The 18433-nt window shown below is 34.4% G+C and overlaps 1 protein-coding gene across 6 annotated transcripts in view; it reads right to left on the bottom strand.

Moving 5' to 3' along the window:
• adcyap1r1a (adenylate cyclase activating polypeptide 1a (pituitary) receptor type I) overlaps window positions 1-18122 on the bottom strand; it is a 95823-nt gene extending 77701 nt beyond the window's left edge. For all 6 annotated transcript variants that reach the window (XM_073916776.1, XM_073916778.1, XM_073916788.1 and 3 more), the window contains 2 exon segments: window positions 17973-18122; window positions 10703-10798 (listed from right to left, as the gene is read on the bottom strand). In XM_073916776.1, the coding sequence (XP_073772877.1) occupies window positions 10703-10759 (57 nt within the window). In that variant the 5' untranslated portion in view covers window positions 10760-10798; window positions 17973-18122.
• Between the last annotated feature and the right edge of the window lie 311 nt (window positions 18123-18433).

Here is an 18433-nt window from a genome sequence, read left to right as displayed (position 1 = left end):
CAAACCGGAGCGGGAGTGCTCCTGTCGGTTCTGGAGGGTTAATTTGACTGTATATGCTTTTGTATAATGTAACTGTTTGTATTATTTCAACAAAAAAAAAATTGTGTTTAAAGGGAACCTCTTATGCAACTTTTAACAAGATATAAAAACTTCTCTCTGATATCCCTAGAGTGTGTATGTGAAGTTTCAGCACAAAATACCTCACAAATAATGTTTTATAACTCTTTAAACCTGGCCCTTTTAGACTATGATCCAAAATTGTGCCTTTTTGGTGACTGTCGCTTTAAATTCAAGTGAGATTGTTCTCTTTTTAAAAAGGGGCGGGGCAACAAATGCCTATGTGTCAGCATAGTGGCAGATTTAAAAACAAGACTAACATCCTATGCTAATGAGGGAGAGATCATCAATAGTGGGCGGGGCTTTCCCCCTCTGATGACACGTACAAAGGGGAGAATGTCAATCAAAGTGTTTTTATCAAGTGTGATTATAAACAAATAAAATTAATAGATTTTTACCATTAGAAGCTGCTTCATTTCACACACTGATGCCACATAACTGAGTTTAAACCCCTTATAAAAGGGATTTTTGCATAATAGGCCCCCTTTAATTCCAGAATTCATGCAGATCAGTAAACACATCATAAGACAACAAAAGCTGATGCTATTTTAATCAAATATTTCAATGGGATATGATGATTTCCACAAATATATAGTTTATAGCAGATGCAATTTGTCATTTAATAAAAAAGGTCTATTTTAACACACTTCCTCATGCAAAAACAATAAAAGTAATAAAACTGCGGTGGCAAAATAACTGATCTGTATAATAAATTACCAGCAAAATGGATGGGAGCCAATTTAAATCTGTAATAAAGTGGCAAATAATGACAACACACTTGATGTTCTGTCCATTGATCCTAATGGGAAGCACTTAAGCTGCCGACTGTTGCTATGGTTACCGCCTCCTGCAACTGAGTGAAAATACACTCTCTGAACGACTCAACATTGTGTGAAAACGCAAACATTTCCAACACAATACATGAAGTATAAAGGATTTTAGATTCATTTTTATATTAAATCACCCCCCTAACATTTCATTTCCCCTTCCTTTGAGATGTTAAGGGTCAGACCTCGAAATCCCCGGACTAAAGACCCCGTCTGCCTTCTGCTCTCCAACAAAAATAAAATCTTCCCAGAAACACAAATAATGCGATGAGCGATGGTTGTCCTTCGTTGCTGCTGACCACACAGAGCCATCTGGATTCTGTGAATCTACTGTATTTAGATATTAGGCACTCATTTGCCTTGGTTTAATCAATGCATGTGAAATACAGAGCAGAGAGGAGAAAAATTCACATGCACACTGTTTCTCCTGAGATATCTCATATTTCTAGGTAGCAGATGTCAGATATGAGTATCACACACACTAGGGTTAGGTATCATTTGTGGTTATTTCTATAGCGGTGCTAAATCGATACTTTTAAAATGGTACCGGTGTCAAAACGGTGGCTAAACTGATACTTTTGAGCCACAAAATTATGGTGGATGACGCTAGAAAAACCTTTTACTTGACAAAATCTTTAAAAAAGTAATTTTAATCCAATAATATAATTAAAGCTTAAAGTAAACAACAATTCATATGTTATATATTTGAATAGCATTTATATATTTCCTTTGATCATTTGTTGGTTAGCATGAATATTTAAGATTTGTAATTATAAAATTACATTAGCTTACTACTAACCTGTGGAAAGGTTGTCATCAAAATACGGAACTCCTTTTTTTTTCTAGGGTTAGGGCTTGTAACTATTTTTACATGGTTTTCAGTGATCTAATGATTTACCTTAATCTGACAATAATAAGACAATAATATAATCAAGGTGTTTACATGATTTGCTTTATGACTGTTCCTTTCATGATCCTGTCTTACATGTTATAGTACATAGATCATACCTGTCAACCCTCCTGTTTTTCCCAGGGTTCTCCCGTATTTTACAGTTCTATCCTGCTATCATCCTGTAAAGGTATTTTCCTGTATTTATTTCGTATTTTCAGTCTTTCTCTGAAGGGTGGCAAATAAACATTATAGAGCCAAGCTTCCCTATACGCAACCCGTACCCCCGAACAACCAGGGGCCGCCATTTGCTTTCAAATGTGAGTCTGTTCTGTGCTTTCGCTTTGTTTAGGCATGAAAACACTTTGAAATAAATATAAAAACAGCGGGATTCCCTTTCCTTTTCATTACAGGTGCCGTCACCCCTCCTATGCAATCCTCAAAACAGTCATATAGCAGTGCGTGACTGTCAGCTGACGTGCTCCTTAATGATAAACAGACGCTGTTTCCCAAAAGGATTCTGTACACGTGATTTGAAGCGGAGCGGAAGTCTGAGTTTTGGGTACGTGTTTGAACAAACATATACACATAATTATTAATAATAACATCTAAAGATGTCGATCTTGGTGTTTTTTGTCCTAAACTTTTGTCCTAAATGAGCATAAAGAGTTAGGAAAGCAATCGAATGCTTTTATTATAACGTTAGATGTGTGCATTGTTAAAGTGACCCCTGTTCTTTAATGTAATCAAACGTAAAAATCTAAATAGATAAGAGATTAATTCGTTGGTCTTTAATCAGAATGTGTAAGTTATACAGTGAAGAATCGGCTAATGAGATTTGATAGCTTGATTCTATTTCATTATAATATCTATTAATTTTAATATGCTGAACTGTTTGCTAATGTTTTTGCTGCTGATGTATACTATTTATTTTTTCTTTTGTAAATAATAATAATAGAACATATTGCTGACCATTTAACTGTTTATTTACAATAAAACATCTCCAACTGAGCATAATTGAAGATTTTTATGAGGGGGGGGTCTCTTATTAGGGTGGGCATATCCCTTATTTTCACATCCCAATGTTGACAGGTATGACAGATCCATTAACATCATTGCGTCATGTTTCCTCCAGAGTTTCATGTAATTTCAGGTGTTTTATTTTAAATTTTTCGACTTTAACTGCAGTTTCACTTTTATTCAGGAGCATTTCATGCATGCCCCATGACAAACAGGTTTTGATGCAAGCATTAAGTAAGGACTGGCAGAAGTGTGCTCTTTTAATGGAATTTGATACCGCACGTTGAATGGAAATAAAAAAAACTCAGCATTTTGTGACGCAGGTGTCTGTGGTCCTTTAAGGTAATCAAAAATCACTGTTTACATGGTAGTCTAGACCAGGGGTGGCCAACCCTGTTCCTGGAGAGCCAGCTTCATGCAGATTTCAGTTGCAACCCATATCAAACACACCTGCCTGTAATTATCACGTGGTGTTCAGGTCCTAATTAATTGGTTCAGGTGTGTTTGATATGGGTAGCAACTGAAATCTGCAGGAAGGTGGCTCTCCAGGAACAGGGTTGGCCACCCCTGGTCTAAACTCTTAATCAGAGTATTGTCTTAATCATATTATAACCGGAGCATTGGTGTCCATGTACGTACTCATTGAAAGTGCAAGATGATGTCGCAAGCTTTCGGAGACAGTGCATTCCTCTGCCTTTAAGTTGATTCCATGAGCCCTCAGATGTGTCATAAAGTTTGATGTGTTTCCCCCATACACACAGCTTTTGTAAAGCATCTGCTTCACATTGCTGTGTCAAAATCCTTGCTTGTAAAATACACTTTTGAACACTTAGTTTAAGCAAATTTGATGAGCGCGATCATGCGTGTTGATCTGAAGAGAGTCGCTCTCGCTCAGCAAATGCACTGTATTGTGTGCGATGTGTCCGTTCCCTTAGCAAGAAGAACAAACACCTGACATCGCCTGTCTGTATTCCTCTAAGTTGTTTAGAATTAAGGGCTCTATTTTGGCGGTCCAGAGAGCAAAATGCAGGGTGCAAACGCTTTCAGGGCGTGTCAGGACGCGATTTTGCTAATTTAAGGACGGGATATCTGCCTTGGCCCGTGGCGCATGGTCTAAAAGGGTTGAGTTTATTTTCTTAATGAGTTATAGGTGTGTTTTGAGAATAAACCAATCAGAGTCTCATCTCCCATTCCCTTTAAGAGTCAGCTGCGTCGCACCAAGAGCGCATTCGCTATTTACAGGGCGCAAAGTAAGTCTAAGTAGAAAAAATGAGCATTTCACAAGCAAACAGTTAACAGTTTATTAACAGAAAACTGTTAAACAGAGCATCTACTGCGTGAGAATGAGAGATAATGGAACTACTTTCACATTCGCTCTTATAGGGAAACCTTTACGCACAGACATCAATTACTCTATAAACAATTACTTTTGTTTGTTAAGAGCAAATATTTGTTTCAAAACTATTTCTAAATTCAGTTATAATTTCCAGCAAACGAATAAATGAATAATAATAACAAAATGTGCTCAAAAACCTGAGTTATATCCTAAAACACATGATGTGCCCCTTATGGTCTAAAACCTGACAGGGGGACAAATCTAAGCTTGTTTTTAATAAAACAAATATAAATATGGATATAATAAATAATACTGCTAATAATAATAACATTATACAAAAGCAAATTGTTATGAATGAACTGAAAAAACCTCCCGAGATGAAGAAGACATAAAAGCAGTGATTTTTCATATTTATGTAGGCTAGAAAATAATATGTTTTGTAATATTTTAATCCTTTATATTTATATCCTATATCTATTCTTATTATATCCTATATATATATATCCTTAATATTTAATTTTTTCCATATGTACAGATATTTGCCTATTGCTCTCTTGTGCGTATTAAGCAGTGCGTAAGCGAGGCGCAACTCTGCGCCGAAGTTTAGACCAAGTTAGTTTTGGTCTAATGAAAAATCTATTATAGTTTCTCAAAATAGCAACGCGCCAGCGGTCTGCCTCAGAACGCCTTCCTTTTTAGACCAGAACGCCTATGGACGCACAAATGAGCGCTAATGCATTTGCTATTTAAACAGCGTAGCGCAATGCCTCAAAACCACTCTTGCGCCAAGCTGAAACTACCAAAAGACTATTGCGCCGCACCTTGCGCCACACTGCGCCGGGTGTATGATAGGGCCCTAAATGTTTAGAGATGGTGTCACAACGCGTACCTACAGTATGTGTGCCTTTGATGCACCCCTTGATGCTTCTTATGTCCTTGTCACAGCAACAGTTGCACCGAAATTCATATGCTGATTCAGTCCGGTACATACTGGTTACAAAGATAGTGGTGCTATAATGGCACAGAGTTTTATTCCCAATCCTGACACACACACACACAAAAACTCTACAGACTGCATATTCTGCATTTTTACATTTTCAAAATACTTCATTATGTGTGTTTTACAGTTTTTCTTGTTTGCTTTGACCTGGTTAAAGAAACTAGGTTCCACTTCATTTTCATTTTCACTATCCCAGCAGAGCAAAAGACCGGTCTTGCAAATGTGTAAACGCTTTCTCATTGGGTTGACACATTTTCCCCACCATTTTTCAAAACAGTTAACACAGATGTCATTCAAGCAGTCCAAACTCCATTGTTTTAGTTATGGTAACCAAAGAGAAACCATCTATTTCTAACCATTAGAAACTACCAACATCAATATGAATTCACTGAAGCACCGGTTTGACACTCCTTCACACAAATCTTCAATAAGCAATCAGTCTGCAAACCTTATAAAACGGTGGAAGGTCTGTATTGCTCTGTGCCAGCATAGATGAAGGAGGTCAATAGTGGCTATGTCCTTTACTCCTAATAAATTTGACTGTATATTGGTTTACATGTGTTTTCTTTAATATTTACAGTATTTTATTACTTTTGTCTGTTTTTACAGTATTTCAGTTTTCAATTGTCATGAATTCAATATAAATGTAATCAAAGCATTTCTTATTCTGGATTCAATTCTTTGCAAAAAGGCAAATTTGACAGCACAAATAGAAAGACAACAAATGGCATTGGCAATAGGCTACAATGACAAGCAATGGTGCTGCACTGACTTCTGTATTTTGTATTTTGTTGTCCGTTGTGTAATGATTAATTGAAAGAGCTCATATACCTGTTTGCAAGTTGTGCTGTTTGAAGGTAAAACTAGCTTTTGTTGCATATTGTAAAGGTTTTGACACGATATGTGCCTTTTGCAAGCAAAATGTGTCATTTTGACCATGAGTGCTGCTGTTTAGGCCTGTGTGTTAACTGTTTTGAAAATGTGGAGTTTCAGTTGACAACTGCATCCAAGCAATCGAGAAAACCTGTAATCAGCCATTTTCCTCATGGAAACCAAAAAAAGTCCTCACAAAGTCAAACTTTAGTGGTATTGCTATTCTTGTGGGGACATTTGGCACATATGAGAAATACAAGGAACACACACACACACACAGACACTTCCTGTTGCAAAATGACGTCAACGCAGAGGGACACACAACAACACAAACTAAATTTTAAGCAGAATGGAGCAGGATTAACACAATAAACATGAGAGATAAGACACTCTCGTCACAATGTTTCTTACCTCATACTAGACTTGGAAATTACCAAGAACTAAAAGAGGAGAGATTATCACAGAAGGATCTCCAAAACCACACAGTTGCTTTTCTTCTTTTCAAAGGTCAACCTCACTGATAAGTGTTGAAACTGAAAGTGGCATTAAAGCAAAAAATACGCTTTTGGATTTTCTCCTCGTCTTTCCTCTATGTATTATTATACATATGACTATGTATTATTAATGCATTGTTTTGTGTTTTTAAGAGTTATTATCATAAAACCAATCTAAAACTATTACAAATGTTTTTGTTCGTTTAAATAAAGCTAAAAACTACAATGATTTGTTTTTTTATTGTATTCCTCAAGTGTCCTCAGAACGTGTCTGTGAAGTTATCGTAAATGTTCAATGTGTTTCTTTAAATGCAAATGAACTGCTGCATCTCCGCCCTTTTTCCAGAAGAGAGAGAGGAGCCTTTATGCTGTGTTCACACCAGACGCGGAACATGTAAACAGACGTGTTTTGAGTTTACTTGCTTCATTAGCGCATTAAATTCACTTCACAATAGACGGGCAGGGCTTTTGTCTGCTGGTGACTCTAGCTTCCATGTTAAATGGCTAACATGGATTTTATTAAGAGATTCAGTCTTTATGAAGGCTGAAAAACAGCATAGATTCATTTGGAGCCGCGTCCACTAGTTACTTTTAGAGCTGCACCCAGCTTTGTGAGTTCATCAACTCCTCCAGAAAAAAATATACCTGGATGATAAAGGCTTTTAGACTGAGCTGAGGCCAGCTTGATGAGCTGTTGTCCGTGTCGGCAGGTGGATTTTGACCAGGGACGCCAACAACAGGTGCTATGTCATAACCACGTCCCTACATGACAATTAAGGTTCATGACTGGTTAATGCGTGAGAATGACCACTGAAGTTCAGATTTTTCAACTAGAGCGATTTGCAAAACGCTCAACTAGCGCTGCTACAATCACGCGAACCGTGTCATTTGCGCTTATCCCACCACAGGATGTCTATTCGTGTCTTTGCATTAATTAACATGTAAAATCACCCATGCTTGACGCTTCATGCATGTGAACGCAGCATAACAGGTCCTGCCTCAGATATTTCAAGAATAACAAACAAAAACATCTGCCTGCGTTTTAAAGGGCTTCAATTTTGGCCTTTTTACAAGATGTAAAATACGTCTTTTGTGTCTCCAGAATGTGTCTGTGAGGTTTAATATATCAGATAATATATAATATTCCTATTTTTAATATACCCAGAACTTTTCATCACAGTTTCTTTGCAAATCCTGTCTTGTGGACATGATTATATGCTTTAATTCTGAAACATGGTAATCTGTATTATCCATACCTGTCAACCCTACCGTTTTTCCTGTGATCCTCCTGTATTTTACAGTTCCCCGCTATCATCGCGTAAAGGTATTTTCCCGTATTTTCAGTCTTTCTCTGAAGGGTGGCTAATAAACATTAAAGAGCCGAGCCTCCCTATATGCAACCCATACCCCCGAACCACCAGGGGCCGCCCCTTGCTTTCAAATGCGAGTCTGTTCTGTGCTTTCGCTTTGATTATGCACGAAAACACTTTGAAATAAATATATCAACGGTGCGATTCCCTTTCCTTTTCAATACAGGTGCCGTCACCCCTCCTATGCAATCCTCAAAACAGTCATACAATGGTGCATGACTGTCAGCTGCATAGTGATGAATAGACGCTGTTTCCCAAACGGATTCTGTACAAGCAATATGAAGTGGAGAGACAGTCTGGGTTTTGGGTGCTTGTTTGAACAAACATTTACACATAATTAATAATAATAATAACATCCAAAGATGTCGATCTTGGTGGGGGTTTTTTTCTTCAAACAACTAATTTAGTCTTAAATGAGCATAAAAAGTCAGGAAAGCAGTCGAATGCTTTCATTATAGCGTTAGATGTGTGCATTGTTAAAGTGACACCTATATTTAATGAAATCAAACGTAAAAAATCTAAATACAGATTCATTCGTTGCTCTTTAATCAGAATGTGTAAGTTATACCGTGAAGAAACGGCTAATGAGATTTGATAGCTTGATTCTATTTCATTATAATAGCTGGTAATTTTAATATGCTGAACTGTTTGCTAATTTATTTGCTGCTAATGTATACTATCTATTTTTTCTTCTGTAAATAAAAATAATACAACATATTACAGACCATTTAACTGTTTATTTACAATAAAACAGCTCCAGATGAACATATTTAGTAATTTGGGATTTTTAAAAAGGGGGGGGATCCCTTATTATGGTGGGCATATCCCTTATTTTCACATCCCAATGTTGACAGGTATGGTATTATCAATATTAGTGGTTCGGGAAAATCTTAATGATGTGGTGGGCCTCAAAATTGCTGGAATCCACTTTTTCTATTTAAGGATGAAAAACTACGCACTGCACCCTGATCTAACAGGGTTGTGCTTATTCTCTTCATGAGTTAGGGGTGTGTTTTGAGCATAACATGCATTAAACCAATCAGAGTCTCATCTCTATTTGATAATTACATGGCGAACTTTGTAAGTGGAAAAACTGAACGATTCAATAGCGAGAAAAGAGTTAAACAGAGCATCTGCAGCGCAAGTATAAAGAACGAGCCTCCTCCATTCAGCCTTACAAAGAAGGCATGGAGGTAATGTTTTTTAAATTTATGTAGAAAATAATCATTTTTGTAACATTTTAATTGTTCTCATATGTAACGATATTTGTGTATTGCTGTACATCCTGTATGTCTTAAGCAATGTGTAAGCGTTTGGACCAGCACAGGCGCATAACTAACGCACTCTGCGCGAGACTTTAGACCAGCCTTTTATAAGTCAATGGCGAGGTCTATTTTAGTTCCTCAAAATAGCAACCAACAATGCGCCTTAACACACCTCCTTTATAGACCCGCACACCCATGAGTACACAAAGTTGCGCAAATGGATTTGCTATTTAAACAACGTGACGGAAAACATAAAAATTACTGTTGCACTGGTCTGAAAAAAGCAACAAATCGTGCCAAACACATCTTGCATCTTATTGCACTGGGTGTCTGATAGGGCCCGATGTCATTATGTACCCTGAGGCACATATATCTCGGTTCTCATAAATGTATCCATGTGCACATTTTCCCAATGAAACCGTGTTGTTAAAAGAACTTTCAATGTGATTTTCTCATTATTTCAAAAATATTTAAAACCTTCAGATTTCAAATATCCATGTGTCAGCCAAACACAATCCTATCCCAAAAATGCACTTATGAATTGCTTTGTTGTCCAGCGTCACATATACAGTGAGCATTATACAATGTAAACATTTCACTGCTTATCATACTATGTATGACTGTGTATGTGACAGATAAAATGCATGAATGAGTACACCCTTTATCTTATACAATAAGATATACTGTAATGTAATGTAAAGTGTATTTATACAGTGCATTTATTGTGTATGGCCATACACCCAAAGCGCTTCACAATCATGAGGGGAGTCTCTTCACATCACCACCACAAGATACACTGTACAGTAGATTAGTCAGCACCAAAAACTGGAACTAACCCAACAAAATAACTATCAATCACAGTGCAAAACAATAGTACAACCTAATGATTATGAAAACATTTTATCAAGGAGAAATAATCATCAAAAGAAGCAAAAATAGTAATTGAGTTGCCATTTTTTAAGTTCGTATTTGACCTCATTTGAATGAAATGTATTATCCTTCAACTTCTGAAACGGTTTTGTTTAAATGAACCAATATACACTCACCGGCCACTTTATTAGGTACACCTGTCCAACTGCTCGTTATTGCAAATTTCATTAACGTAAATCATCTCAGACTTGTTCCTTGAACATAACAATCAGTTCACTGTACTCAAATGGCCTCCATAGTCACCAGATATCAATCCAATAGAGCATCTTTGGGATGTGGTGGAACGGGAGGTTCGCATCATGGATGTGCAGCCGACAAATCTGCAGCAACTTTGTTATGCTATCATGTCAATGTGGTCCATAATCTCTGAGGAATATTTCTAGTACCTTTTTGAATCTATGACATGAAGGATTAAGGCAGTTCTGAAGCTAAAAAGGGGTCCAACCCCTTACCAGCAAGGTGTACCTAATAAAGTGGCCGGTGAGTGTACAGTATAATGTCTATATCCACTAAAAATATGAATTTTCAAAAGGGGGTGTACTAATCTATAGGGTGCACTACATATCCGTTTTTATTCTTACCAGGCTGATGATGAGGAAGAGGATGAGGAAGGTCTCTCTCGCCGCTTGTCTATACATTCTGCTGACGATTGTTCCTCAAACACAGCCTTATAAAGCCTACAAGATAGAGTACAGTGTTTTAAAACACACATACACACACACACACACACACACACATACACACTGTAACACTACTGGCCACATCATAAAATACTGATGTCCAGTCTGGAGCTACAGCACTGAACCACCAATGCATGCTTTATTACACCCAACCGCATCTAAAATAATCAAATAACGTGAAGTGCGCAGAGGCCGATGTGGAGGGAGGGGTTTATGGGAAATGTGTGTGGCGAGCAGATTTACTGATCCACAGCCAATCTGAGGAGGTATAAAATCCCTCAAGATGAGACCTGTGCGAGGATGGAGAAGAGTCTCCGAGCCCCCGCCGTCTTACTCATCTTTATTAGTTCTCAAAAAGGAGGAATAAAGGGATGAATCATAGCAAATAAAACACATGGAGACACAGTAAAACACACACACAGAGAAAAAAATCAACGCTGATTCAATTAATGAGCAACTTGCATTATCTTAAAAGCAATTTACAGTGTTTTTGTAGGTTTATTCATGGTTGTATTGTTTGTGAGTGGTTTACTTGCACAAAGAGCTCAAGTAATGTTCTATATTTCATAATAGTCCATCTAACAAAGAATTGCTTCAATATATATATATATATATATATATATATATATATATATATATATATATATATATATATATATATATATATATATATATATATATATATATATATATATATATATATATATATATTTTTTTTTTTTTTTTTTTTATTTAAAGAGCCCATATTATGGGTTTTTGAAAATTCCCCTCCATGTAGTGTGTAACACAGCTCTAAGTGAAGTGAAGTATCCAGCTAAGGCTTAAATCTGTAAGAATACAGTGTTTAAAACGGTTGATTCATCTATAAAAGAGTCGACTCATAGTGCTTCAAACGAGTCGCCTTGATACCAATTCATTAGGTGTTTCGCCATGACGTACGAACGAAACCAAGTTATTCACGTGCACGCGCAAACCCGGGAGATTTCAAACCTGAGGCCCCGCCCTCTGACGCAGAAACCCAGACACACACACACCCACAAACACACGCACACCCACAAACACACGCACACAAACATGCCGGTCGATTGAAGTCACACTGCAGATGGATATATTGAGTCTCTACCCAAAGATGAAACCTCAGCATTATAACCAAGCAGTTGGAAACTTCTGGAAGCTACATGCTACAAAGAATACTTCACCTGAGTTTGTTAAAGGAAGGATCAGTAAAGAGTAACTGATGGACGTCAGGATGGGTTTCTTCCATTTCTCAAGTGTAAGTACGTGCGGTTAAAGTTGTTGCCTCGTTTACTCTAGCTTGCAAATGTATTTAGTTGTGATTTGTTACTTGTAACCGCGTGTACTGTATCAGGTTAACTGGATATATTATCTTATCGCGTGCAAAGTCACGTTAAAAACGCGACGCGTGCTGTTTGTTTATGGAGCTCCGTGCTAGAGTTCTTCTCCCGCGATTTATTCGGAAATGTATTCCCGCGCCGCAGAAATCTGGCGCGGGGAGAGAGAGAGAGAGAGAGAGAGAGCGAGAGAGAGCGAACGAACGAACGAGCTTTGTGTACTTTGTGCTGTGTGTGTGTGTTTTTATACAGACAGCTTGGCTGTCTGGACTGTATACTGGGTGATATTTGGTTGTGTTCTCCGCTCTAGCGGGACCGGGCGCGGCGGGCAGAAAACGGAGCGGGTTCTCAGGCTAAAACCTGGCGGGTGCGGGCTGAAGCGGGAGCGTTGTCATCCGGAGGTGTGTGTGTGTTTTTGTGTGTGTGTGGTATGGCGAGTACACGACTGTCTCCTTCGTTCGGTTATCCGTGGCACTATCCACTCGCCATAGTGTGGCAGCTAAAATCCACGTCTATACTATCGAGCGTGTATGAACTGTGATTACTTTTTAAATTGCTGATTAGCTATTGGCCATTTCCCTCTCTGACTGAAGGCAGTCGACCAATCGCGACAGACTGTCATCGGTCCAATCAGCGCAGATTAGCTCTGCGCTAAGGAGGGGTTTGGGAACAAATGAATCACTGGACGATTCATACAGGAGTCGCTGGGATAATTAGGTAAAAATAAATGCAGATTATAAGACCATGAAAGTGTTTTTTGACCTTGCATGCATATTAGACTGTTGTTGGAGACCCTTACAACCAGGATATGACCCTATTTCATGTATAATATGGGCTCTTTAACTTCAGTACATTTTTTTATTGTACTTGTTATGAAGCCTCCGTATTTATTTTTGTTTTATTTTATTTTATGTGGAGCTGCAATATTTATGATTTTATTTTATTTGTTTTATTTTGGAGCTGCCATATATTTTATTTATTTGTTTTCAAGACACTTTCTTAAAGTGTAAGAAGGAAAACATTAGTAATTTTTTTTTATGTTTTCAAGACACTTTATTAAAGTGTAAGATGGAAAACATTAGTAATTGTTTTTTTTTTAATGTGGAGCTGCAATATTTATGATTTTATTTGTTTTATTTTGGAGCTGCCATATATTTTATTTTATTTATTTGTTTCATTTTGTTTTGAAGCTTCAGTATATTTATTTATTTTTAACTTATTTATTTGATTTGATTTGTTTTGAAGATTTAGTATATTTTTATATTTATTTACTTATTAATTAATTTATTTTTATTTTATTTATTTTATATTGAGCTGCAATATTTATTGTTTTGTTTTATTTGTTTTATTTAAAATTTTGCTGTATATTTAATATTATTTTATTTGTATCGAGGTTTCATGTATATTAATATATTTTACTTTATTAATTTATTTATTTTATTTTATGTGGAGCTGCAAAAATTTTTATTGAATTTTTTTTTCATTTAGAAGCTTCGGTATGTTTATTTAATCATTTATTTTATTTGCTTTGTTTTGAAGCTTCAGTATTTGTATTTATTTATTTTAATTTAATTGTATTTAATTAAACTGGAGCTGCAATATTTATTTTATTTTATTTTATTTATTTAGTTTATTTGCTGCAGTATATTTAATTTAATTTAATTTCACTTAATTTTATTTTATTTGTTTTCAAGCTTCAGTAAATTTATTTAATTTAAATTTAAATTAAATTAAATTAAATTAAATTAAATTAAATTAAATTAAATTAAATTAAATTAAATTAAATTAAATTAAATTAAATTTTCAAATTTTATTTAAATTTTATTTTATTTTATTTGTATAGCATTGGCACTACAGAATTTTATTTTATTTTGAAGTTTCAGCATATAATTTTTTTTTTTTAATTTAATGTGGAGCTGCAATATTTATGATTTTATTTGTTATAATTTGGAGCTGCAGTAGATTAATCAAATATTTCTGTCAGTTCTGTCTATCTAAGGCATGCTTTTTTCTTTTCAGTCTCTCTCTTCTCTGTGCTATTTCTGTAACCTTGTGGGATGCAAACAGCCATTTCAAGGAGAGAAAGACAGCTGAGTGTCAATCAAACAGAAGGTTTTTTTATATTATGGATGCAAAACACACACACACACAGAGGCTCTGATAACCATCATAATGAGAAGCGCAGAGCTGAAAGCGCCTCTGTTTCTGAATGGCTCTCTGTGCTTCTGAAGCAAAAGCAAAACAGCATCTGGCAACAATATTGACGGTCATTTAACATTGTGTGTTCTTGTATATTATTACAATGCTATTGTGATCTACAGTATCCATTCGTATCATTATCTTTTCCACAAAAGCCAAAAAAAAAAAAGAGAGGAAAAAAAGCATCACATTTACAACGCATGTGGCTTCATGTGGTTACAAGGTCAAAAGATTGTGAGGCTGTGGATTAAATGGAGGTTATTAGTATATGTGTTCTTGAAAATAAAACCATCTTGGAAAGGACTATAGAGCTTTGCATGAATGTGAAGGCAGCATTAATGTGTGACTCACTGCATGCCTTCATATTCACTGCAGAAATCTGGATTGATTTAGTGATGATGGTGCGAGGCGTCAGAAAGACAACATTCAGAGACACTTATACACTGTAGAGTCAAATTATTGGGTGCTTTGCTATAGGAACTGGCAACATTTGGTTCATGCATTTTAGTGTGTTTTTTGGCTTTGCTCAATCATAAAATGAACAAAACAGAAGCATTGTTCAGGGTATTTTAGAGACTTTTAATGCATATTATTGTTTATAATGCTTTATTATCTTTACAATTATCAAATAATGAATTGAAAGAGTCATGTTATATATATATATATATATATATATATATATATATATATATATATATATATATATATATATATATATATATATATATATATATATTAAATAATGTTTTGGATTTTTAAAGTAGTCTTTTTATTTTTATTTTATTATTTTTATTATATATTTTAATAGTTTTGGACATTCAGTAAGTTATATTTTATTGTATTTGTTTTGAAGATTTGGTATATTTATTTATTTTTATTGTATTTGTTTCAAGCTTCCGTATGTTTATTTTATTTGTTTTGAAGTTTTGGTATATTTATTTATTTATCTATTTTTATTTTATTTGTTTTAAAGCTTTGGTGTATTTATTTATTTTTATTTTATTTGTTTCAAGCTTCAGTATATTTAATATATTTTATTTAGTTTGTTTTGGAGCTGCAGTATATTTGTTTATTTTTTTATTTTTTTTAGAGCTGCAGTATAATTTTGATTTATTTTATTTTATTTGCTTTGAAGCTTCAGTAAACTTATTTGTATTTTATTTGTTTTGGACGTGCAGCATATTTATTTATTTATTTATTGGAGCTTTAAAGAAAAAATGAGGCACAATGCATGATAATTTTAAGACTTTTACTGCATATTACTGTTATATTCTACTTTATTATCATTACAATTAACAAATTATATATTGACGGAGTAATGATATATTCTTATTTTATATACATTTAAAAATAATTCGATTATATATATACAGTTGGAGTCAGAATTATTAACATATTAGTTTTAAAACCTTATTTCTAATAAATGATTTATTTTATCTTTGTCATTATGACAGTAAATAATATTTGACTAGATCTTTTTTAAGACACTTCTATACAGCTTAAAGTGATATTTAAAGGCTTAACTAGGTTAATTAGGTTAACTAGGCAGGTTAGGGTAATTGGACAAGTTATTGTATAATGATGGTTTGTTTTGTAGACTATCAGAAAACAATATATAGCATAAAGGGGCTAATAATTTTGACCTTAAAATGTTTTTTTAAAAAGCTAAAATCAGCTTTATTCTAGCAAAAATAAAAGAAATAAGACTTTCTCCAGAAGAAAAAATATTATCAGACATACTGTGAAAATTTTCTTGCTCTGTTAAACATCATTTGAGAAAAATTTAAAATGGAAAAAAAAAATTCAAAGGGGACCTAATAATTCTGACTTCAACTGTATACATTTTTTTTCTAGACAAAAGTCTTATTTGTTTTATTTTGGTTAGAATAAAAACTGATTTTAATTAAAAAAAAAAAACATTTTAGGGTTAAAATTATTAGCCCCTTTAAGCTAATTTTTTTCTTCTTCTATAGTTTACAGAACAAACCATCATTATACAATAACTTGCCTAATTTCCCTAACCTGCCTAGTTAATTCAATTCTATTCAAAAGCTGTATAGAAGTGTCTTGAAAAATATTTACGTTCATCATGGCAAAGATTAAAAAAATCAGTTAGTAGAGATGAGTTATTAAAACTATTATGTCTAGAAATGGGTTGAACGCTAATAATTCTGGGGGGCTAATAATTCTGACTTCAACTGTGTGTGTGTGTGTGTGTGTGTGTGTGTGTGTGTGTGTGTGTATATATTTATACTACTGTATATAATGCTTTATTGTCATTATAATAAGGCAAAACTTTCCTTTTAAACACAAAGTTTTAAGTTTGTTAAACATCAAGTTGGTTTAATTCTAAGTTTGGCTGTCATTCCCATTATTCCTAATGGTGGTCCTTATTAGATTCTCATTACTGTCCTAATGAAATCATACTGTCTGGACAGTTTTTTTTTTTTTCATCGCTACTGCAACTAATACACCCTGCTTAAATACATTACTACATTATATCAATGTCAAAACGTGATTTCATAATTAAAAAAGGCTTTGTAGTTTTTCCTCTTGCCATGAGATTATTTTGCTCACCCCATATGTAGATTATTTTGCTTGTTTAAAAGTAAAACTCGCTTAATTTTGAGATGTTATTTCTTAAATCGAGACAATATGTTCAGACTGTCTAGTAATAAATCTTGATTAAAGGTTTAAATTTTTTAAAATAGACTAGAAACGAGTCCAAAAATCTAAGAAAAGCATTTTCCGCAGTGCAATATTGTTTTTACATCGCTAATGCAACGAATACAATATGTTTAAATACATTACTACATTATATCAATATTAAAACGTGATATCACAATTTAAAAAAATAGCCATTCATGACGTAAAGCGTGACTGTTCTTGAGATTTACCCTTTTATCATATATATATATATATATATATATATATATATATATATATATATATATATATATATATATATATATATATATATATATATATACACACACACACACACATTTATATACATATATACATACACATACATATATATATACATATATATATAAACACACACACATACACATTTATATACACACACACACACACACACACATTTATAAAWATATATATATATATATATATATATATATATATATATATATATATATATATAATATATATATATATATATATATATATATATATATATATATATATATATATATATATATATATATATATACACACACACACACACACACACACACACACATACAAACACACACAAACACACATACACAATAAAACAACTCATGCAATTGCGAGAAACATGTTTGCATGCACTCAAATGCATCACTTTCTATTCATGCTGTGGATAAATTGGTCAGTACTAACCAAATCATCTTTCACTTTACCACAAAACGCAAAAATAATAATAATACAAACACACACACACTCTCTATGAACATTTGCTCGTTTAACATTAATAATTAATCTGTAGAAAACACGCGTGAAGCGAATAAGAAACACTGAAACCGCGTCTGCTGAATGGAGATCGCCCACAGTCATTATATCGCTATAGCTGCTGCTATCACTGACTGAAGAAATGTGGAGAAAAGGCGTAAACTCACCATCGCACAATCACACGCGATGTGTGTACTGTATATTCCCTTTTCTTCTTTGAACGCCTGCAGATGGAGGTATGTTCGTGTGCACCTGTGATCCGGATCTGTGCGTCTAGAGAAATGAAGGTCTGTGGAGTAGCGGAGGAGCGCGAGACTGAAGAGCTCGTGATTCCCGCACTGACTCTGAGCTGCTGCTGCTGATGATGAAGATGATGATGATGATGAAAATCACCTGCACTGACAAACACACACACACAGGACATCAGCACGCATACTATTGAACCATTGTTATTCAGCATTGTTATTTCACATCACTTCTTCAACATCATCCTCTAAGCAGAGAACTTCACAATACACATTACGCATTCAATGCGCTTTAAGTCTTTAATTTAATGCTGTCAAAAGATTAATCGCGACTAATCGCATCCAAAATAAAAGCTTATAAATTATACTATATATAGGCCTAT

Source organism: Danio rerio, chromosome 2, assembly GCF_049306965.1.
Source record: "Danio rerio strain Tuebingen ecotype United States chromosome 2, GRCz12tu, whole genome shotgun sequence".
Lineage (NCBI taxonomy): Eukaryota > Metazoa > Chordata > Actinopteri > Cypriniformes > Danionidae > Danio > Danio rerio.
Note: the sequence above shows the minus strand (reverse complement) of the source record. Positions and strands in the feature narration are given on the sequence as shown.